The sequence below is a fragment of the Anomalospiza imberbis genome, chromosome 1, assembly GCF_031753505.1.
Source record: "Anomalospiza imberbis isolate Cuckoo-Finch-1a 21T00152 chromosome 1, ASM3175350v1, whole genome shotgun sequence".
NCBI lineage: Eukaryota > Metazoa > Chordata > Aves > Passeriformes > Viduidae > Anomalospiza > Anomalospiza imberbis.
In genome coordinates, this window is record NC_089681.1 from 81752719 (window position 1) to 81777062 (window position 24344).

Sequence of the window (24344 nt, forward strand, 5' to 3'; positions counted from 1 at the left end):
ATTTAATGCTGCTGCACTCTTTAATGGTGTGTTGCTGAAGTTAGCTTTTCTCTTTTTTTTACCACATCTGTCAAATGCATGAACAAACAGCCTTTTTTCAGTGCAGTGAGAGATTTTAGCATGGAAATGAAAGAGGGTAAATAGTTATGTTAAATAGCATGGCTCACAAGTAAGTCGAACATTTTTCTGTGGGTACCACTTATACTGTGTCTCTCACATAGGCAGGAGCCTGAGATGTGACATGACAAGTCTGTAATTTAATGAACCATCTCATAACAGTAAATATTTGTACTGGGCACAGTTTACTTACTACGCAGAGGGGTTTTTTGTTCTTATAATAAGAATTTCCATCAAAGTCACTAGCTGTGAACTCTCCACTCTTTAATTTTCATGTTTACAGGCATTATTAAAACTGCTTTACTGAACATGGACCGTGAAAATAGGGAGCAATACCAAGTGGTCATCCAGGCTAAAGACATGGGAGGCCAGATGGGCGGATTATCAGGAACCACCACCGTGAACATCACACTGACTGATGTCAACGACAATCCACCTCGCTTCCCCCAGAGTATGGAATATTTACATTCTAACACTAAAATGGACAAAAATGGTTCTTGCTTGGGTTTTTTTTTGCTTGCCTTAGATATTGTTTCTTCTATTGTGAATTTAGCGAGTATCAAACTTCCTTTAGGAAAGAAAAAGAGAACACATAACGAAGCAATAGCATCGTGCCAAGACTAATTGCAATAACTAGGAAATGAATATTTAATATTTTTACTCCAGTTGCAGTTGACAGTCTGAGAGGTGAATTAATGTGCAGAAACAACTTCTATTTTTCCTACTTTTTAAATAACTGATCAATGTAATCTGTATTTCTTGTTCACTACTATTTCTTTCAGGCTTCATGACTGATTGCATTTTAAGGTATCTGTTGTAATCTAATATATTAAAGTTTTGAAACAAATTTATTTAAGTATGCAAAAATATCCAAGAACAATTCTATAGAAATGAGTATTTATAACCAGAAAGCATTTGCTACAGTGAACTTTCCTATATTCTTTGCATACAGAACCAAAAGCACGTACATAAATATACCAGGTGTTTCTGCCTATTTCCTTCCCCTCTCTCAAATAATTCAGTAGATATCTGTGTGAGGCTTATGGGAATCAATTGTGCCAGCTCTCTTAGAAAGTAATTTCTATTAATGACCATTCATTGCCGTAAGGGATTCAAAGTGATTCAGCTTGCATCCTCTTCTCTTTCCCTCTCTCTTTACTTCTTTCTCTCTCTATTTTTTTTCCTTTTTTACTGTGTGTATCTCAGTGTCAGTGTGCGTCAAAGTCAAGAGCAGCTGTTACAGAAAATAATTGCAGATACTATCAGACAAATCAGTGAGCTTTGGCAGTTAAGTCACTGGGAAAGTTATTGGAAGCAACTTGTCATTTAGGTTCAAAGTCTCTTCTTAGCTGTGGGCAAAGAGTTTCCATTTAAATTAGAGCAACTTAAGAAGAAATATAACACTCTTCACCCAATGAGTTAATTATACATCTCTGGACATAAGTGTCTTCAATGTAAAAAGCAAAGATACAGCTTCATAATGCCAACATTCCAAAAGTAGAGGGTTTTTTTTCCAACAAAAATTCAATGTAGTACATTTTTAATCGGTATCTGAGCTGAATTCAGTTTTAATGTTACTAAGCTGCACCAGCTTCTGACAATTCTTAATATTTGCTCTTTGGCCTCAAGACATTTTTCATACACACTTCTGAAACAGCCAACAGAGACCATGAGAACATCCAGAAAGGGACATCTGTTGCTAAAGTTACAGGTTTATAGCAAAGCAAAATGCCCATCCTCCATATGACAAAACAAGTAGAAAAATAAGTAACTTTTACCCACATGAAAGTAAGCAGAAGCTGAAGTCTTTTGGTCCAGGAAGACACAGCAACTTACCAACTCACCTGCACATGCCCAGTGTGGACAGTGGACTGAGAGAGGGTGTCCAAAGCACCTTGAGACTGACTAACCAAGTTTCCCTCTCTGTCTGCTGTAGGCACATACCAGTTCAGAGCTCCTGAGTCTACGCCGCTCGACTCCCCGGTTGGCAGGATAAAAGCTAATGATGCTGACGTGGATGAAAATGCAGAGATTGAATACAGCATCACTGAGGGGGATGGATATGACATGTTTGGAATTACCACAGACAAGGACACACAGGAAGGAATTATAACTGTGAAAAAGGTACACATCTTAACACACTAAATCCCAGCCTATGAAACTCCATTCAAACCTTTATCTAGCACATGTTTGGTTTTCATTTTTAGTGCAACATGTATGTTTTGTTAATTCAAATTCTATCTGTTGGGAATTTCTACATATGTAGTTTCTTTTTTGCAAGCAGTTGGTATCCTTTCTCTTATACCTTCTTTACTTAACCATTGCACAAACTTTGGAGGATCTGAGAGAGTAAATTACCTAAGGAGTGGGATGCAATTGAGAAAAAATTCTGCAGCCTGAATATACTCACAGAAAAACTCAAGGAATCTCCACCATCCAAATGTTTCTCTATGTTGCTTACAGGTTTTGCTCACTTAGTAGAAGATACTGAGTTAAGATCACAGAAATAATGAGTATTACATTGCCTATTTTTCATTATAAGAGTATGTTGATTCTGCAGCTATAACATATTATAATATGTGAACAAATTTCTTTTGACTCACATTTTATAAAAATTTAATATATCTATCAGCATGCTTTTGCTTTAGAAAAAACAATCAGTGCCTTGCAAGATTACAGTGGACATCATCTACTAGGCTGCACATTGGTTGTCAGAAAAGGTTTGAGAAATATTGTTTACAGTGGGTTATCAGGCAAACTTGATAAGGTTACAGATATCATCCTTCATCAATTCAAGTTCAGTCATCACTAGATAGACATTGTGTAGATTTTCCAAACATGCACTTGCTTGTTGATATCAGTACGACACCTGTCATTACTTGTTTTTTAGGAGATGCCTTCCAGGGTCTGATTAGGATATCAGTCTAACTCCGTTTGTATTTTTTTTCTGTTGCTGACAGAAGCTGTGAATTTTCTACAATGTAATGGAAAAACGGGGTTACTACTGTCCCCACTTTCTCCAAGTAGTAACAAAGAGTCTCTAAATGCTGTTTCTTTGTAGTTTTAATGGTGTATGTTATAGTCATAGCCTATCATAAAATCATGTTGGGCTTTGTGAGTGGTCCTGGATATTGAGACACTAGATGCCACAGTGTTTCATTTTTGTGATGGAATGCCAGTATCTAAACAAGCAACACCTAGAAAATCTTCCCTCCTTTAGTGTGTGATGCCTGTGGGCAGGAAATAGATAATAAATCATCAAAATACTGAAAATGACTGAATAACAGACATGAAGAGTTAAGGCTGTATGAGAAAATTTCCTGGTGTTTAGGAGTTCCAGGTGTAGAATTCCTTGAAAAAGTGGTTTTCTTCCTAGTGTATTATCTGGGCATATAGCCCTTTCTCCTTTCTGCTGGCATTTTAATTCCAGTTCAGGCTCCCGTTATTTAGCACAGGCCTCTCCATGACTTCCCACCATTCATCCTCCTCATCTGGCTGAGAATCACAGCAATCCCCACTGACTTCTTAAACTTTTTTTTTTTCCTTCCCAGGCATTGGATTTTGAAAGCAAAAACTTGTATATTCTCAAAGTGGAAGCTACCAACACTCATGTGGACCCTCGATTCCTGTACTTGGGGCCATTCAAAGACTCAGCCACAGTCAGAATTCAGGTGGAGGATGTAGATGAACCTCCCATGTTCAGCAGACCAGCATACATAATGGAAGTGAAAGAAGATGTTCCATTAAACAGTGTAATAGGAACAGTAACTGCTCAGGATCCAGATGCTGCTAAGAATCCTGTCAAGTAAGCATATACTACTTCAGCTTGCCTGTAAATTTTTTACAGCCTTGATTTTGCTTTTATCATGTCAGCACACACAAAAAAATCCTCACTTGTAACAATGTGAATTGTAGGGCATGCTTGAATATGGAGTATTGTACATGGTAAATGATCTCTCACGCTTGAACATATTTAGGTGTGTGTGAATGTGTTTGCATGGCCTTTGCATCTTGAATTATATCCTAATCTCTTCAGTAACTAATGTATGTGGTTATTTCTACCATGAAAAAATTTACTGCAAAAAGACCACTGAGAAAATCTTAGTGTTTTCCTTCCACCTTTAACATTTCCCAGTGCAGTGCAGTGCATCCTCTTAGCTATATGACAGGTGTGTGATTCAGCAGCCTTTTCTTCTACTGTCTTCTGTCCAGACCTGGTTGACAGAGGCCACATTCATCTTTTCTAAATCACAAGTAGAAATGTCTCAAAATCAGATCATGTGCACACCTAGGTTCTGATCTCACCTATATCAGTGCAAGGCTTGTAAGATAAGAGTCAGTCTCATGAGCTTCATAAATTAAACTTGCCATGAATCAATAAACTGTTCTTAGAGGAAGTGAAGGAAATGTTAAGGTTGGAGTAGCTATACCTAAGTCTTCTTTTTTGTGAATTGTGTATTGTTTCAGTGCATACTGGAGTACTTAAGTCATACTGGATAGAGTATTAAAGAACTTTAAAATATTTGTGTTCTTTAATTAAAGTTCATTGCTACTGACAAGGCAGCAAGAGGAGGAATCGAAAAGTGCAGCAATATTAAATCCAGGTCAATTTTCAGCAAGTTTCTGAGTTGGGCACCTTGGAAATTCAATAGTTGCCTTTGATCAAAATAGAACAGTGCAGGTTTAATAAAAATCTAGTCTATCAATACTTTACACTTGTGCAAACAATTATCATTCATCAAGATTTCTTACAGTAATGAGTATTTTTTAAGCTCTTAGCTCATCTTGTGAAAGCAGTAAATATTATAATTTTAATTTCCTAGATGAACAGGCTAAATCTAAAATGTTTCTGGCAGAAACAATCTTCAGTTTGCATAGCATGCCCTGTGCATGAATTTCTCTTCAAGACTAAGCCTTCTAACTTTAATTAAAGTTTTCTTAAATTTGTATCATGACATGCAGCAATTCTCTGGCATTCTGGGCCAGCAGAGCATAGTCACTTAAAGAGCAGCATAATGTTTTGCTGACTTTGGTGAGGCCCCAGGACAGAATGAACATCTTTTGTAGCACATTTTCATGGGCATGGGCATGGTAGCATGAAGATGAAAAATTGGTTGGGGTGACACCCAGGCCCCTTGCAGTCTTCACAGGAATCTGCTTTTTTATATCTAATGGCACTGGAGAGTAAGGGGAGTGCTTCCCTCCTTCCCTGTGGTGATAACTACAACCATTTGCATTTCACACCAGCACCAGCTCCTAATTATAAGTGATTTACAGTGGATAGGGACTATGCTGTTCATTGTTGAGCACTGCCTACCGGCTCTTTGCTATTAATTGAATGTGTATGCTAAAACTTACCTAACTTTCAAAGGGCACTTCTTTAATACCATGTAAGTACTTTGCATATTTTAGTATCAGATAGTTATTGAGCAAAATTTAGCGGAAGTGTCAAAACTGATGCAGTGCAGCAGAAAGCTTGTCTACTTTTTACCTTAATAGTATGCAACAGCTAAGTGCAAGGAAAAGAAAAATAAAAATCAGAAAGAAATTAGAGTAATTGAAATAAACATAGCAAGAAAAAACATGAAAATCAGTAAGAAAGAAAGGAAATCAGCAGAGAGCAGTAGGCTGAGAGATGTTAACTTGCAATAAATATAATTTTATGGTGCTAATATCTTGGGTATCTGCTAGAATTTAGGGGCATGGGTTGAGTCTACATCTTTTTGACAGGGTATTTTTTTTTCTATCATACAATAGAGATGCTAAATCCGATTTTCACTCTGAGCTTCAGGGAAGATGCAATTAGACTGTATATATATGACTTGTCACTTGCTTGTCAATTTTTCTTGACAGTTAAAAATAAAATCTTTAGACACTTGATATTACAATGAAAACCTTCCATTTTCTCCTCTACTCGAGTGAAGATTTCTCTTCTTAAACAAACTGAGTCCTAACTCTGTTAGATGAAAGCCCCTTTGATCTTCCATTAAAGGAAACCTTCACAATATCATTATGAAAATGCATTATGAAAAATTCACACAGACATCCCTTCCTGACCCACAAATCTTCCTGACTTGTGGTTGCATTAGACAGCAAGCTGCTGAGCATCAGAAGACAAAGTGATAGCAAAATACGAAGCAGATATCTGCCCTCTTTGAAAGGCTCCATAACCATTTGTGACCTGTGTATTGGCAGAGCTAAATTGCATCAGTCTAAGTCTTCTAAGTAAGTTTTGCTCTCATGTGACATTGAGAAATTACAAAAATACACCAGTACATGTTTGGCTATATTTGAATATTTGTCCAAGTGCAGTAACATTAAGATGCTCCCAAGTAGCACTCTACAGTCCAGAGGTGTTATAAAAAAAGAAAGTTTTGCATTCTACTTGTGTTTGATCTACACATAAATAATATGAACCTCTGAATGCTGATAAAAAAACAATGCTGAAACTGGCACTGCTGTATTGTACATCAGATCTTTTTTAAATTGCTAGCTGAGTTTTTTTGCTATAGTAACTCCTCAGAGGCATAATGAAGTTCATCAGTCACTGGAACTGTCTTCCTGCTGTGATTTGATTTACTAAAGTACCCCAGATGAGAATGATCAGCAAACAAATGTAAGGCTAAATTTTGTTTGTGTATTTTACTGACAACATATTTGCATGTTTTAGATTCTCTCTTTTACCCTTCCCTTCTTCCTGTTACGTACAAGGAGAGACTGGAGTCTACATAGATACTTTTTAACTTCCTAGCTTGTCAATTCCTCAGAGCTTGAAAGAGATGAAGTCCTGAAATCTGACAAATACACACCCATAATTTCATTAAATAAATGTAAAAATTAGTTTGATGTTGTCTACTTAATTCTTACTAGGTTGTGATCCAGAAGTCAGAATCAGCACCAATTCAACATAATTAAAAATCCTTGATCAAAAGAGACTGGATTATGCAAACTGAGAAACAGAAGTGACAGTCTAGCTTATTAAAATTATCCTTCTAGAGCAGATTTAGTGGTATAATTGGAATATACTTTAAATGCACTGACCTTGTATGTATTTTCTTTGGGATGTGAAGAAATAAAATTAACATTCCATTAAGAAACTGTCTCTGCTGGGTTTTTTTTATGAGTTTGAGTTTCCACTTTACAAATGACTGAATATACATATGGCTTTACAAATACCTCTACTTTAAAATCCTTAATATCTTGAAGAAGAATAAGCCCTCAATGTTACAGCCCTGATAATCTTAGAAAAAGTCCAGAACCCTTTTTTTTTTCTTCCAGATACTGTACCACAGACTGAATTTGGAAATCTTTCAAAGATAGTGATTGCAGTATACCAAGGCATTAAAATGTACTAAGACAGTAAGATATTTTAAGTGCATTCAAAACATGAAGCTGGAGTGAAAGTAAAATTGAAGCAAAAACCCCCGATGAACAGACAGCTCATGCCTAAAGCTAGTTGCTTATTTAAATGTCTTGCTGAATAAGAGTTTGAAACACAGTATCACAGTTAGCTGGAGCAGCTAAACTATGGAAAATCCTGATATTTCATTTCAAAGAAGAATACAGAATTTAGATTTAACTGCAAAATGGAAATACCAAAGTATTTCAGCTGAAAGGTGTGGAAATGAGCTACAGAATATCTGAAAATAATTGAATTCACAAGATAACAACATAATATAATATAAAACCCCAATGAATGAAAGTTAAAATGAAATGTTTACCATATCAAACACTTAGTCAAAATATAAAAGAGTCAAACCACTTTGTATAAACTTATTCCCATTAAGCATTTCAGCCAAGTCAACAATTTCACACGTGCTGTTTAGATTTCAACAAAGCAGCACTTTTCAAGCTGATGGTAACGTCACAATGCTACATAAAGGAACGAAGTTAGTTACAGCACAGCTGACTTCCTGCAGCCAAACTTGCAGTACTGACAGTGAAGTGACAGCATTGAATGAAAAATAAATCTGAACTCCTGAAGAATTAGCAAAATTTGCCCATGCAAGTCCTACAAAAATATGTTAGCTTTTTGTGCTAGTACCTTTGAATGTCATTTGGGTTCCCTAGGAATTACCATGGAAAAACAGTTTAGTGCAAATAATTAATACTTGCCATTGTTTTGTTTAGAAAGGTATGCTTCACTTAAATTCTTATTTTGGAATAAGACCTTATAAGTCTAATTTGCAGTAGGCATTATATCCCACATTTTATTTGCAAAGAAGAAAAAAAAATCAGTTACAAGATAATTAACAAGTTAGTTCATTTTAAAGTTTTGGCAGAATCACATTTCAACTAGTTTCTTCTATTCTTTCGTTCTTTCATGCAAGGTGTTTCTCAGGATTTAAGAGACACTGCACAGGCACTAGGAAATCTGTGCAGGATGGAGGATATGTCTTGCAGCCTCTTCTAGGGCAGAGCAGGGAAGAGAAATTTTTCTTCAGCCTCTGCATTCCCCTGAATTCTGTGGTGGCAGTGAACTCTGCCAGCCATTCTCCTGGCCCAGTTTTCATCTGACTGCTTACCAGCTCAGCTGTTGTCTTTACCCTTGTCTGGACACAAGGGACAGCAGTAGCTGCCCTGTGTCCATTGATGTGGCATGCAAGGAGACCAAGGGAGCACACTGGGATTCCTAAGGATCTGTCCTGCATTGTACATGAGCACACAGTTGGACTGGAAACAAGAGCAGAATAATGCAATTGCATTCTTGCTTTGGCAACATCAGAGACATACTTCTGTCAAAAACCTCCATAATTTATGCAAGAATTTTTCCTTCAGGAGAGATGAAACCGAGTCACAGCATTTGGATCAAGGTGGTAGCGCTCTCTCCCGGGAATTGGAGAGTTCTACTTTTAAACTTGGATTTAGTTCAGCTGAAAAAGCAAAAGATCAGATTGAAAATTTGAATCTGTATTTAGACTCTGAGCTCATCCAGAGCTTGTTAGCATTCCTTTTCACATATAGATACCACCAAGCAGGGCTGAGAATGTTAGTTTTAATGAGTTACAACAAACCTTTTTGTGATATGTACTGTGGAATAATGAATGTCTCTTCTGTGCTGACTTGGTTTGGGAGGGCAACCTTTTTAAATGCTGGGAAGTGAAAAGTACAAATGCACCCCAGCTGTCACATTTTGTATCAGAAATGATTTGGAACAGTTGAGATATCAGTCCATACAAAGAGGGTTTTATAAAGGAAAAGCCAACTCAGCCTTAAAATAAACTTCGTATCTTTCAGGACACAGACTTCACATTTTTCACTAAAAACAAAGCTTTGATGATTCTCAGAGGTATGTAAATTCTGCAGCAATTCATTTATTCAGTGACAATACTCCACCTTCTAAATCAAGCCTCCAATGTGTCATTATCCAGTAGCTCAGAAGTAGCTCTTTGTGTGAATACATAAAGACTCTGAAGCCTGTGCTGAAAACAAAAGGAAACCCCATTTACTAGCTGTTTGATGTCTAGTCCTAGAAAATGGTTATAGAACATAGAAATTAAAAGGAAAGCATTCCTCTAACCCCTGTCTCTGCATTTGCAGGTACTCTGTAGATCGTCACACTGATATGGACAGAGTATTCAACATCAATTCAGGCAATGGTTCGATATTCACTTCAAAACCCCTTGACCGGGAAACACTGCTGTGGCACAACATTACAGTAATAGCAGCAGAGATCAGTAAGTTAAACCTAAATATGACTCCTGTCCCTGATGTAATGAATTTAGCCTTCTAGCTGAGTGTGTGGAAAGCACAGCTGGGCACATGTCAGGTTTATGGATAGCCCACTCAATACTAATGAAGAAGCAGTAACTCTGCAAGAGGTCGTCTGCAGTTTTGTGTTTATTAGGGACACAGTTCATGAAGAGGTAACGTAGCAGGGAGAAAAGGTGGCAGTTCTGTGTTCTCTGATCAGTTATAGCCACTTTAAATTTTGAACATGGTTGTTGAATTCTGAAACTGGTATGCAGCAAAACAGATGATTTAAAGCCAAACTGCATTCCTTGGCTGAATTCAGTCTCATTCAGACTGGATGTTTTCAAATAAGGCTAAAGTGGCTGGGCTGAGCTGGGTGCCCAGATCTTAGTCAGTTTTATGCATCTCAATTTTTTACTTTGTGTGCATCCTTTGAAACTACAAGCTGCAGCTACAAATCAGTCTGTCACTTAGTTTAGATTGTTCCAAAGTAGTAATCTTGTGATGACACTAGACACACTGATTTTAGAAGTCAAAATGCCAGGGGTCTAAGATAAGGACGTGTTCTTGGCATTAATAAACAATCTGCTTTGTTTTAATACATTATCTATAAGTACATCACATGCTGGAATATCAGGGAATGCAATTCTATTTGCTTTTGCAGAGTCACGGTGCCTATGTTTATGGTGGAATGGTAGATAAGTTTAATATAAACACCAGTTCTGTGACTGTCACAATGTCTCTCTGCAACTCAGTGGCTAAAAAGCTTTTGATTTTTATGAGAAATTGTAAGCTCTACTTTCTTTTTTGTATGGGTATATGACTTGATTACCTGCTCAACACTGAGAAAAGTGTAATAAGCTCAAGATTACTTGACTCAACTTAATTGTGTAAGTCTTCTTTAAAACTGAAAACTAATGTAAAACAATGCTACTGAGGAAAGCAAATGGGATTATATGAAGGAGTAGTGGGTATGAGCCTATAGGAATGACAGGACATTAATAGTTTCTCAGTCTCATGAAAGTTTGCACCTTTTAATGCTCGGTATGGGATTTCAGCATACCAAACACTGAATGTTTGTCACATGGCTGTATTTCTATTAAGTTCTTGAAGGTGGGTTCTAGGGTCAAAAATTTTACATTAAAGGCAGCTCCTTAGTAGAGCAGAAGGGAAAAATAAATGCCTAAAAAGGAAAGAATACTAAGAACACTTAGCGTTGACAATAGCAAGAACACTTGCATTGACCACCAGCTGGGCTGAAATAACGCAGTATAGAAAACTGTCCAAAATCCAACTTAGCATCTATAGGAAGTACTAATTTGATTTCTTGTTTCCTCCCCTAAACACAGACCTTCTACTGGACCAAACATTTTCAACTTAATGTCCTGAGTCTGATACAGACTTCTGTCTTAATTACCATTCCTCTTTATTCTGAATCCTTTCAGGCTGCAAAAAACCTGCTTCCTAGGGTGTGCCTTACTAAGCCTAGACAAAATTTGGAATAACTGGAGTATATGTCTTCCAAAGGCAATTTTTTTTTGGTTGAAATGTACTTTTCTGATCCAGGACACTTCACTAATTTTAGTCTCAAGAGACTAGACTGGAAAGTACCACTGCTTATTGTTCCTGGCAAACCCAGAAATTTCTAGCAAGGCTACTTGAAGTTCCATTCCACTAAATTCCATAGAATCACTTATTGCTCTCAGTGACATTATCTCATAAAGCTCCAAGTATATTTCATTGAAGGATTGTAAAAAAAAATCCTGTCAGGTTACAGGCAGGGTACGCCTTCAAATGTGTGGGTGCTGCCTTTGATATAGAAAAAAAATAATTATAAAGTCATAAAGAGAAACAACTTTCAGTGATGACTGCTCTTGATTTGCTTTTACAGTTAAAAAAAAAAAAGAAGTTGTTTTGCCTTTGTCTAGAATTGTCAGTAAGTGTAGATTGCTCCAGTTCTAAATGTTCTCCTTTTTCACCAGTATGAGCTGCAATTGCTCAGCAGCCCCGAGACTCAGTCATGCTGTGACTGCTGCACATAAATAGTTGGTGAAACCCCAGGTCAGTACATCTGCCACAGCCAGACAACAAACTGGCAATAAAACGTGGGACACAGGGCCAGTGAGTCACAGCTGCAGAATTACAGCTGATTTACCAAAGACAATTCCCAGAGTGTTTTTAAATATTTGCTACTTAATTCTTATGGATAAGTCAAACATTGGTAGGACTTTGAGGCTGTATTCTGGGAAAAAAACACCTCTGTAACAGTTTTATTGCTGGTTCAGCAGAAAACATATCCCTATAGAAAGAAATAGATTTAAGCAGTATGTTGAGTCTATGGAGATGGAGCTCAGCAGTAATTAAGTGATAATGTTAACAAATGAACCTACATGAATTAATTTGCACAAATAATTTGAAAGGTGATGACACAAAATATCCCAAAAAAAGACTTGAAGATGTTTATTGATGTCCATTAAATCAGAAAAGAGATGTATGTTCATAGAGCCTAGAGTTTATGTGAACCTTCTGTTTATTACAATATTATTTTTAATTGTGAGAACCTTAAGCATCTAGAAGTAAAATGAAAATATATAGGTTAAGGTTTAAAAAGCAGGAAAGAAAACAATTCTCCTTCTTTAGAGGAGAAGAAACATGTTTGTCAATATATATGAATGTATTTGTTTGAAAAGTATGCCCTACAAAATAGTCTTGCCAATAGTCCTGTGACTTCAAATGAATACCTTTGATTTCTGCCTCTTAAAAAAATTCAACTCTTTTATTGATGTATTTTAGCAAAGAATTCAGCTCAGTCTATATTATACATAAACTGTTATTTTATACATCGAATGAATTTAGCCCAATGGCTGATATTAGAAAGAGGTTTATGCCTAATGGACTGATTTTAACTTCAATGGGACTGTGGAGCCTTAAAGCACAATATTTTGTCCAAATGACTGAGCTCTGTAATACAAATAACCAATGCCAATTTTGGAGAAGGCATTTTCACTTTTGTAAAAGGATAATAAATACATTAATAGGACTTTTATTAAAGTCAACAAGCTACTATGATGAATAAATAGAAGCTGCTATAATGAATAAATATAATAATAAAATCAGCAAGCTACTATAATGAATGCTTGTAGAAGAATATAGAGTCTTAGTTCTGCTATAATTTATTGCACTATTTTTTCACTTGAATGATAGGTTGAAATGCATTGATAAACCATATTAGCGTGGGTAGGAGATCAACATAGGAAATTCATTGTGAACCCTCATGTAAGAGAGGGGAAGGTATTTATTCTAAAAGAAATTATCTCCATCACACTCTTTTCCTCAGATTTCTCTCTCTCACACATTCCCATACCCACATAATCCTAGGTGGATATTGTGTGATATGTAGCACAAAGGAGACAGATCAATGGTAGTGTTTCTTGGATTTCTTTCAATTAGTGATGACAAATTTCTTTGGAACCAGATCTTGTCCATTTTAGGTGTCAGTGGTTGTTATGGTGTGACTTTTTGCCTCAAAATCTTTCCTATTTCACCATGCATGGCCCTAGGCATTGTTACTGACACTGCTTTTCTTCCTTATTCTGTGTACCATTTTGACTAAAACCTGTCTCCTCCCAGCAGGAAAAGGAATGGTCTATACAGTATGGTGTGCTTCCAGATGTTTTTATTTTTATCCAGAAAGATGATAGTATTTTCACTAATATTCTGTGCTCAGGAATATCTCTGTCAATTTCAGTCTCTTGACACTATGCAGTTAATATATATATTATATATATATTAACTGGATTGTTTACATAGGGGGACCTGCAGGTTCTATATAGAGTTTATGTTTTTCAGCTGATACACTTCAGTATTTACTCTAGAACATCAGACAAAACAATTCACAACAGGTTAGAAAGCATCTGTGATCACAGCTGCAGTTAATATTTCTATAAAATAATGATAATCGTGGTAGCTTAAGGAACTGTGCTAAAAGATTTGTAGGGCACAGAGTATTATATTTAACAAGTGGAGAAGAAAAAATCCACTCAATCTCATCCTCATTACTCTTCCTGTTGGAGAGCTAAGGAAGGGAATATGTTCTAGATACTTCACAGCCACCAAACAGTATCAGTCAGGCTAATAAATAGATTTAATTCAGTTCCAGTATTATATTTACATATATCACACATACATTCATAATTACACTTGGAATGATCAAAGGAATTTATAAATCCTGGACTCCTACTCCATCATAACTCTATATTTACACAGAATTAGAGTAATGATACTACATTCATCCCATCACACACTCACCAGAAATCAACAGAATGTAAGTGAAGTGCTCTGAGTGAGGAGAATTGAGCCACCAAGTCTGTCCTTTTCTTCCACTGCACTGAATCAGTAACTGGGCTAAATAAAATCTTCATTCTGGTTTTGTCATTTCAGACAACCCAAAACAAAGCAGCCGTGTCCCCGTGTTCATTAAGGTCTTGGATGTAAATGACAACGCTCCAGAGTTTGCCATGTTTTACGAGACCTTCGTCTGTGAGAACGCAAAGGCAGAACAGGTGTGTTGTCTGCTCGTACTAAGAAAATATTCCAAATTAAATGAGTTTTGCTTCTACTCTTGCATTACTTCATCAAGCTGTGTACTTTGCATTGCATCAAACTTAATTGCAAAATTAAACAGTGGCTTCACAGTATCTGAATTCACTCAGAATTCTTCCAGCTGACATGATGGTATGTTTTTGAGCGTTATTTTCTGTACTGCACCTTGTTACTCCTGATTTATTTTCATTCTTTCATCCTTTGCTTTATTCAGGCACCTCCACTGTCTCCTTCAAAAACAATTTCATGTCAGTAAATGTTACAGGTCCTGTCTTTGATACAACTATATCCTGCTAGATAACTCTCAGTCTACTACTCCTATTGTGAAGTAGTTCAAAGTTGCAGATGATTTGGAAGATTCAGCCAAGCAATTTCTGTGACATGAGATTTGGGTAGATAAATATAAATTCAGCTTGGATTGTCTCACCTTTCATCTCTATTCCTTGTCACATGCAAAGGTTTCCTACCCATCTGCAGTAGCATTAACCCAAGCCTTCTGGTGAAATCAACATGATTTTCCTGCCAGCTTTCAAATTCATTATGTCGCTCCCTAATGATATAGGTTATAATAGTATGGTGACCCCAAACAGTATCAGCAGCATGTGAATGACTTTTCTTGAGTTCACTATAGCAACATCTCTGCCTTAAAGCAGAAGAAAAAAATTATTACAAAAGATTGTTTTTACAGGGTTTTTTTTTAAGAATATGTAAATAAATATAAAGTTCACTGACTTAGGAGATAATTTTGTTCTTATTGTTTCAGCTGATACAAACATTAAGTGCTGTTGATAAAGATGACTCTTACAATGGACATCAGTTTTCATTCTCCTTAGCTCCCGAGGCTGCCAGCAGCTCAAACTTTACACTACAGGACAACAGAGGTGAATTTCTAGGAAGACTTTTCTTTATTATCTTATCCTTGCTTTCAGTCTTCAGATGAAGATTTAATGCATGCTTTGTGTTTCCAGACAACACAGCAGGGATTTTCACTCGAAAAACCAGATATAACCGGCATGAAACAAGTACCTACTTCTTGCCAGTGGTAATATCAGACAATGATTACCCCATCCAGAGCAGCACTGAAACGGTGACTATTCGGGTGTGTGCTTGTGACCATCGAGGAAAGATGCTGTCCTGTAATGCAGAAGCCTTGATTCATCCTACTGGTCTTAGCACTGGGGCTCTTATTGCCATTCTTCTCTGCATCATTATATTGCTTGGTAAGTAGCTCAGGGACATTTTGTTCCTTTCATGGCCATTTTGCATTGCTGTAATGATTATTCCAAGACTAGGACGAAGGAAAAGTAAAGACATCATTGTCTTATCCTGTACATATATTATTGTATTTTTTCTTCTGAGGGCTGCTACAGATGGGGTGTATAGGGTACAGCCAATCTAACCTTAGTTATCTAAAAGTTAGTGATATATGAGGGATAGGAGACAGGTGGGCTCCACTCTCTGTTCAATGAAAAGAGACACCTGTAGAGAGACATTCCTCCCATCCCATCCCATCCCATCCCATCCCATCCCATCCCATCCCATCCCATCCCATCCCATCCCATCCCATCCCATCCCATCCTCTATTGGTATCTAAGGAGGACCAGACACATTACTCATAACCCTCTGCAGATGTCCATCCCTTTCTGTTGACCATAGAAAGAGGGCAGATAACTTAGTTTTGAGGAATTAACTTTCTATTTCTAAGCTGAGGAGAGAAAAAAGTGTTGTTTTTATTTTTCTGTTGGAAAAGGATGCTGAATGATACTGAGGGACTCTCTCAATGGCTGCAGGGTCCTCCATCTTAGCCACCTGTGATTAGAAAGAGGTTGGATCCTGAGTGTGGAGGATGTGCAGAGGTATCTGGCTATGGCACTTACAGGTGGTCAACATTAAATATATATATATATATATATATATATATATATATATATATATAAGGACAGTTTGCAACATCTCTCACATACCTGCCAGGTTCCACCCCTCTTCTACTGCAAACAGAGATAGCTGGCCACTTGGCCATTATCTGTACCTGTTCATCAACGGTACAATACAACGTAGGCTGTTCTCTGGGATGTGTTTTTAGGATGATAGGAGAAAAGAAGGGAGTCAGACCAATTTTACAGCAGTGGGGAGAAAATATTTCCTTCATGATTCTACTCCTTTTTACCATACTCCTATCTTCCTTGGACATGCTACTCACCACTGCAGAGTCATCCTGATCTTTTACTTTTAACAAAATTTCCCTCTCCAGTAATGAATCCAAGATGAGGTTGTGGTTCTCAGACTCTAACAATATAGTAATGGCTGGCTCAAATAAGCTTTTCAGAAAAGATTCCCACAATAACAATCTGATCTTTAATTCACCATTAAATTCATTTTTCAAAACACGGTATCATTGCCCCTAAGGGCTGAGCTCACTTTGTATTAAGTTCCTTACCAGAAAAAGTAATGTCATGCTGCAGGTAGTCTTGCACTCGTTAGTACAACTGTACTCATTAATATCAATCTGACATTAAATGATTTCCTGTTTTATGTCAATCGAAAATAATTGATTCTGTGTGCTAAGCAGCACTTTATGTCAATTACTGCTCATGCCACCATGCACCATAAGCAGATTTTCAATTAACTCAGCTATATAATTTTCTATTTTCAGGTTGGTTGTAGGGTTTGAATGTGCAACCACTACTGAGTGAAAAACAATACTCTGGGCAGACCTGAACCACAACTCAAAGTTTATCAGCAACAAAAAGTGCCCGTAAATTGCTAGGTTTATATGCAGTTTGAGTAAGTTTAGCATCTTATCAGGAGGTTTCAGATACTGCTAAGCACAGACATGCAAATAAAGGTGATGTACTTCAACATGTAGCTTATGATGGGGTCTTTTTCCTGCAAGTTCAGCACAAAGCAGTAAAATCCATGGATCAGATGTGATGTATTTATCGAAGCCTCATCCTTGCATGTTCTGTGTAACACTGTTTTTGTAATGAGATACTTCTGCAAATCTTTGATATAAAATCTATCATTCCTATGCTTTCTCAGACCATTCTACCAGTCACTGTTCCAGAAGCCCATTCCAAATTGACATTGTGTTTTTCAAGTTCTCCATAATGTTCTTCAGATATCTCTCTTCTTTCATACACACCTTTCACCAGTCCTTCCACACAGTGCCACAGCTTTTTGCTCTTGAGGAAGACAACAGCAATTTTGTACAGCAGCATAAAGAAGCATCACTCAAACTAGGACCCTTCTCTGACACCATAAGAAAATCCTCATCAGTAGGCTGAGGTCTTAATGCAAGCTGAACCAGCTCTTCTAATCCTTCAACTTCACCATCCATTTCCTTTCAAGTCATGCTGACAGATGTTCTTCCTTATTCATAGTATTCCTATGGTAAAACACAGCATTTTCCTACTTTATCCTGTCTTTTTGGTGACCTTCCATAGTCAATTTTCAAGATGCTCGGGTACACCTGCAGACAGTATTTTGCCCTAATCAATCCTGCAGGGGAGCTTATTATTAAAAAATCCAACCACCAAATCTAACAAAAAAAATCCCCAAAAAAAACCCAAAAAAAACCCACCAAAAATCCAAAACAAACAAAAAACAACCACCTCCCCTGACCAAAAGAAAAAACCCACCAGAATTTGTCTGTAAAAGGAAACTAAGAATTATAAGGTTCAATGGAATAAAGTTTTGTGTTGGGTATAACCTTAGTCCTTGATATTGACCTTAAAAGGTTACAACTGAGGAAAGGACTGAAAAAAATTCTTTAACAGTTACTGTGCTTGACTCATACACCATTTTAGAAGCAAAGCTGACATGAAGGTTCATTGTGATCACCTTATCATCTCACATCAATGAGTTTAGGCATTTCTGCTTTGCTTTGCTATGAAAAAAACTGTAAAGACAGCAAGATGTGTCCTTCCTTGGAGTTTGCACAGCAGAGCTGAAATGCTGGGCACTGCAAACCTCAGACTACCAAACCAACATTGACAGCAGAAATAAGTCCCTGCTCCTTGCTACTGTTAATTTGTCAGTATTCAGCCATTTACATCTTCATGTAGAATACAGCCAAGAAATCTGAAACTAACTTCTATAGGAAAGTGTTGACCATATCCCTTTCCACACTCTGTGTCCACTTCTCCATCACTACTCATTAAAAAATCATTAGTGAGTAAAAATATTAAAATTTACATCAGGACCATGGAAAGAATTCCTTCCCTCCAATGAAATGAAAAATATGTGTATGTAAACACACACTTTAAAATGAAGAACGTAAAATATGTTCTAGAAATCTGCCTTTGTCAGATTAAAAATACCTTTATCATATCTCATCAGTTCATTATTTAATTTGTGTACTTTTCAAGGTGATGTACATTATAAAAACCTTCAAGGGAAGTTAATAAAACTCAGACTTTTTGGTGGCTGAAAATCCGCTCCATATTCCGAGCTTTTTTCCCAGAGGAGCATAGATATACTTATCTTGAAATTCTGCTTTGCTAAGATCAGTAGATACCATCCTTGTCCATAGCAGAAGTTGCATATTGTCCAAGGGGTTCAACATAAATAATACTGATGTTACTTATTCTGGAGAAAGTGTTTCTTCCTTCCCAGCTGTCATGAAACTAGTTCTGTTATCAAGGTGACAAAATTAGTATATGGCTCTGGGTAACAAAGTGCCTACCAGCAAAAAGACACTCTGCTTGGCTTTATACAAGCTTGACATCTCCTTTCTTCTGTGCATCCATGCCATTTCATCTCCCAAGGAACTCAGAGGCAGAGCAAGCGCAGCTTGAAAATCTGATGTGCACATTTTCAGTTTTTCGAAACAACTTCTCAAACTTCAAGCTCAAGCAGAGGCGCAGCATTTCTTCTGGGCTTTAATGGAGTTGGGGATTAATCTTCTTTCCCTTACTCTTTCACTGTTGTTTTTGTTTGCAGTTACTGTGGTGCTGTTTGCAGCACTGAGACGGCAGCGGAAAAAAGAGCCTTTGATAATTTCCAAAGAAGACATCAGAGACAACATTGTCAGTTATAACGATGAAGGTGGTGGAGAGGAAGACACCCAGGCGTTTGATATTGGCACGCTGAGGAATCCCGAAGCCATAGATGATAATAAATTACGCAGAGACATTGTGCCAGAAACGCTTTTTCTGCCACGGCGGACTGCAACAGCACGAGATAACACGGATGTCAGAGATTTCATTAACCAAAGGTTAAAGGAAAATGACACTGATCCAACAGCACCCCCATATGACTCATTAGCAACCTACGCATATGAAGGTAATGGTTCTGTGGCCGAGTCCCTCAGCTCCTTGGAGTCGGTGACTACGGACGGAGATCAGGACTACGATTACCTCAGTGACTGGGGACCTCGGTTTAAAAAGCTGGCAGATATGTATGGCTCAATGGACAGTGACAAAGACTCTTAATATGTTGTCTTATTTTATTTTCCTCTTTTTTTCTGTTCTTCATTCCCAGAAACAGCACTGGGATATGTGAAGTGGCTATTTCTTTCTGTTTCTCCACAGTTGTTTGAAAGGGTTCTCTATTCTACCCATTTGAATTGTCTAATGACTGCAGTCTGGGTGGGTTAGCCATCAGAAAACTTTCTCTAGTATCATTTTTTGAGCTTCCAAGAGGCAAAATCCTTAATTTTTGAGTGCATCCAGTTTACCAAGCCAATTTTACAGGCACAGCAGTAGTGGGAGGGGGAAAAAAGGATCAGATGGGGAGCAATATTTTTACTTGTTCTGCTTATATTGTAAATTGGAGTATATTACTGTTTAAGCTCACTTACTTTTTACTTATATTGAGACTATTCAGCTCAGACGACTACTCTGTTGATTGTGTATTGCACATCCCAATATAATGAGGTACCCTAGTTTACCCTATGTATTATAGTCAAAAGTAGTTGTGATGGAATGAAGGTTTATTATACAAGTAGAGTAAGCTGAGAAAAGAACATCAAACACGCATTTTACTCATGAGGAGGGTAGAGAGGCTTAATGGTCATTTAAACCTGAGTGTTTCTCTAGAACTCACCATTTCTCCATTGCACTGAATCATACTAACACACACATATATATAGTTCATTGACTGCTCTGTATATATTCTTTGGACCTAGCATTGCTGGAGAGATGTGTGTGTGTGCACGTGTGTGTGGTCAGTAGCCCCAGTATATAATTCTTAGATGGTTTCCCCATTCTAACCCAGGCTTTCTTTGCAATACAGGGAAAGTCATCAAATCCAGCTCCAGATCAGGTCATGGCTTAGAGGAAGGAACAGATCATAACTGTGCTTTTGCTTGTGCTTCCTCAGTTGGCCTCCACCTGCACATCAGTTCAGTGATGGTGACTGTCCTGGGGACATGATAGTCAGGGTGTTCATATCCAGCTACTCCTGCCTGTTCTTGTGTGCAGGTGGGGAGGAGTGACCTCAAGGTGACTGCCACCCTCTGGGGCAAAAGGAGCAACTGCAGAGGAGGAAAGTGCTTTTTTTGTCCTGGCCTTCTCTGCCAGGATGTCGGGGTGGATTCCTGAATGACTCGCTGTCCAGTTTTGCTATCTGTAAAGTGGGGAAATTATGCCTACCTCATCAGGATGTTGCAAGAACTATGTAAGACATTTGGAAAATGCTTTAGAAATGGAAAAACGCTGGCATTCTGCCAGAGGAAGTAACTTTTCATGCTTTTGGGTAGTTGTTTCCTTTTTTCTTTTCTTCCAGACTCCAGCCCTGAATAAACAAATAATGGTCATTCCAGTGGCCTGAAACGGGGGTTTATAATTATAACTCATATTTAAAGTAAACTACTCAGTCAGGGTTGTTACAGACTTCAACAAAAGGTGAAATTTTAACTGCAAGTTTCTCTGTGTATGTTTATCTGCTTTGCCAAGCGAAGTAATTTTGTCCAGGTGTGGAGTGGGGGAAGTTGCCATAATCTTGGGCCAAAACAGTTTTCTTTATAGCTTGCACACCACTCAGTATTTCAGTTGGTTTTTCAAACATGTAGTGGCTGCTTTTCAAACTCAGACATCTAGGAGAGGCTCTCTGGAGAAAACCCTAAGGGGCTGCCATGGGGCATACCTGATTCCAGGAGTTAAACACCACCCTGTGTCCCAAAGTAGGGAAGCAGCCCATGGCACTGTGCCAAGGAAAGAAGGAATTATTATTTTAAAAATACCTCGTGTGTATCTATTCTAATTTATTTGAAACAGTATTTAATACCAGAATTACAGGAATGGATCTATTTTCATCCTCCCCCAAATTTTAAGTGAATCATTTTGAAAATTAAACAGCTCCAATTTACTCCAGAAATAAAGAGAGATGAGAAAAAAGTTAACAAACAGAAAACTAAGAGCAATTAAAAATTAATGCCTGGAATTCATTACTCCTTGTGAGTTAAAGATAGCAGTGAGAGTCCCAAGTATTAGACTTCTACAACCACAATGACAGAATTTTAGGTTTTGTGGACCAGCTCAGAGCGAAGAGGATGAGCCAGCCATGCTGTGGCCCTGGCTGGGCAGGAAAGGACTCACTGGGCACTGCACACCTGTAGGTGTAGGGCACAGCAGCTATTGGCTTGCAGATGCCCAAGACAGCACTATAGATTGGATGCTTTCAGAGCAGAGGAGTTTCCAAGGGTCCGTAGTCCGCAGCCTCTCTGGTGGAAGCCACTCAGAGTGTTTTAAGTGCAACAGAGTGTAGCTCCCAATTCCATCTCTTAGTGGGGAGCTGAGCTGTTGCAACCATCATAATGGCAATGGCATGGCTAGAGCCTTATTATGTCCTCTTCAGGTCCCCTAAGTTATTTAAGATGCTAAAAGCCTAGCTCTTAATGGCTTCCTTGAAATGGGAACTTCTAGGAAGCAATCTGTCCAAAAGCTGGCTCTGGCAGACAGAAGAGACCATCTGGATTTCAGATATGTGGAGGAACAGCAGATACTCAGCACCACAGGTCCCTTACTTTGGGCTAGTCCCCTCACGCAGTGTCAGTGGGGCCAGCAGTTCCTGCCAGGGGCTCTCCCCAGTGGCTTCCTAACACATCCCTCTCTCACCCTTCACTCTAGGGTTGCCTCCAGCAAATAGCCCCAAGCTCAGAATCCAGCTGGATGCCTGAAGTGAGCCAGTGAACTGTCCTTTCCCTTCCTTAAGCCTCAAGGAAACAGACTGGTGTATGGAGGGATGGCAGAGGTGGCTGTGATGTTGCTCAGCCCTGCAAGCCCCCCCCAGCTCACTGGGAAGAGGGAGTTGGTGGCACTTGACTGAAGACATCTGCAGTGCCCTGAAGGGACTGGGCCACTCTACAATTCAGCAGCCTGCATTAGTCACTTCTTGGGTGGGATAATGGGACAGGAGGATCATGAACTCCTTGTAACTATTTTCCTATGTTTGTACAGTGATTTAGTGATTGTTAGTAGCAGTCCAAGCACAAGTGTTAGGTTGGTTTGGGTTTTTTTTTTTTACTTTTAATTCAAAGCTGGTTTTATCTTGTCCATTGAGTGACAGAGTAAATAATAGAGAGTGGCTACTCGTGCCTGTTATGTAAATATATTATATATATATATAAAATTATGTTAATGTCACCACAAATATGGTGCCTGAATAGCAAATGCATTCTTCTAAGAAAATTTGAGGCAAACTTGCATCCAAATTATTATTTATGCATCTAGGTTTTAAGGTCTATTTTTTTCCTGTAAATTAAACAGATTTAGCATCTCTCACACAGCAAGGAGAGTTTAATTCTTTCTTTTCTTCTTGCTTGGCAGTACCACAAAGTGCAATTTATAAAATCAGTACTGCATTCTAAATATTTAAAGTGCCATATTGCAGTGAATACAAACCTTTGCAGCAGTATTTCTTTGCACTTTGTTGCATGGTGGTGTGCTAGATGATAGAAATGAGTATTTAACAATGCTTTCACACAGTGCTACAATTGTCATTTGTAGATAAATAGCTGTTGGACTATGGGCTATGAAGTGGCTTTCAAAGCTGTTTTAAGCCTGCTCTTCTTACAACCACACCTACTTCATAAGAAGAAATATTATTAGGCAGTTTAGCTAAGCCAGGTAGAGAGATAAAAATGCAGTTGGCTTTTAATTTGGGAAAGCATCTGACCTAACAACAGGAAATCTGTTAAAGGATGCCAAGGAATTCAGTGGAGTCAACATGAAACAGGGACCTGGTAGGCTATGCCAGCCATGCTACTGAAGAACAATAACATCTCTACACCTGAAATGGAATAAGGTTTCTACAGTAACTATTTCATCTCAACTCCCAAGAGAGTCACTTTACCCCAGAAAACTGGGGTGGGGAGTTGTTTTTGTTTTGTATTTGCTAGGGTGTTTTTTACTCCAGGAGAGCTACTTCAAGTGAAACCCAATTCTCTGCTATAGCAGCACCAGTACATGGAGACACAGCAGCCCGTGCCTCCAGTGCAGCTGTTTCAGGACATCTCTCTGTGCAGACAAGTGCTTTGAAGAGAGCTGAGGCAAAGACTTGCAGAGAGCTCTGCACAAGGCTCTACCAGCAGTATCACAGGACTGAGATGTGTTCGCAAACCTGACAGAGATGGAGTTGTGTCTAACCATGAGAAAACTAAATTGTCTGTATTTTTCAGTTATATCTGTTAAAAATGTGCTGGAAAAGATAGGTAGTAGAAGAACATGCCACCTATACCAACAAAAATGTTTTCTAAATTTTTCCTAAGAAATGTATTTGTCTGGCCTTGCTTTAGGTGTTCTTCACTGTTAAATATGAATGGAAGAGGCAACCTTCAAATAATCCACTTTAGGAAGTAGCAGTCCACATTACAAGTTACAGCTTTTCCATTTCTCTGTTATGAAAAAAAAAAAAAAAAAAAATCCCACAAACCAAGAGAATGAACATCTGCAGTACCATAAAACCCAGAAGAGTCATAGAGAAGTACAGCA

At 38.0% G+C, this 24344-nt stretch overlaps 1 protein-coding gene and 1 long non-coding RNA gene across 4 annotated transcripts in view; one reads left to right on the forward strand and one right to left on the reverse strand.

The window, feature by feature from the left end:
* The window catches only part of CDH6 (cadherin 6), a 97977-nt gene extending 77045 nt beyond the window's left edge, over positions 1 to 20932 (forward strand). For all 3 annotated transcript variants that reach the window (XM_068197408.1, XM_068197418.1, XM_068197422.1), the window contains exons 5-12: positions 401 to 568; positions 2054 to 2241; positions 3669 to 3922; positions 9658 to 9794; positions 14251 to 14372; positions 15176 to 15293; positions 15381 to 15632; positions 19354 to 20932. In XM_068197408.1, coding sequence (XP_068053509.1) covers positions 401 to 568; positions 2054 to 2241; positions 3669 to 3922; positions 9658 to 9794; positions 14251 to 14372; positions 15176 to 15293; positions 15381 to 15632; positions 19354 to 19844 — 1730 coding nt within the window. In that variant the 3' untranslated portion in view covers positions 19845 to 20932. The remainder of the gene's footprint in view (positions 1 to 400; positions 569 to 2053; positions 2242 to 3668; positions 3923 to 9657; positions 9795 to 14250; positions 14373 to 15175; positions 15294 to 15380; positions 15633 to 19353) is intronic.
* Positions 20933 to 21336: 404 nt separating this feature from the next.
* Positions 21337 to 22044, reverse strand: LOC137477969 (uncharacterized). Its single transcript, XR_011001320.1, has 2 exons — positions 21963 to 22044; positions 21337 to 21556 (listed from the first exon to the last, which is right to left on the reverse strand). It is a non-coding gene; the product is annotated as an uncharacterized lncRNA (long non-coding RNA).
* Between the last annotated feature and the right edge of the window lie 2300 nt (positions 22045 to 24344).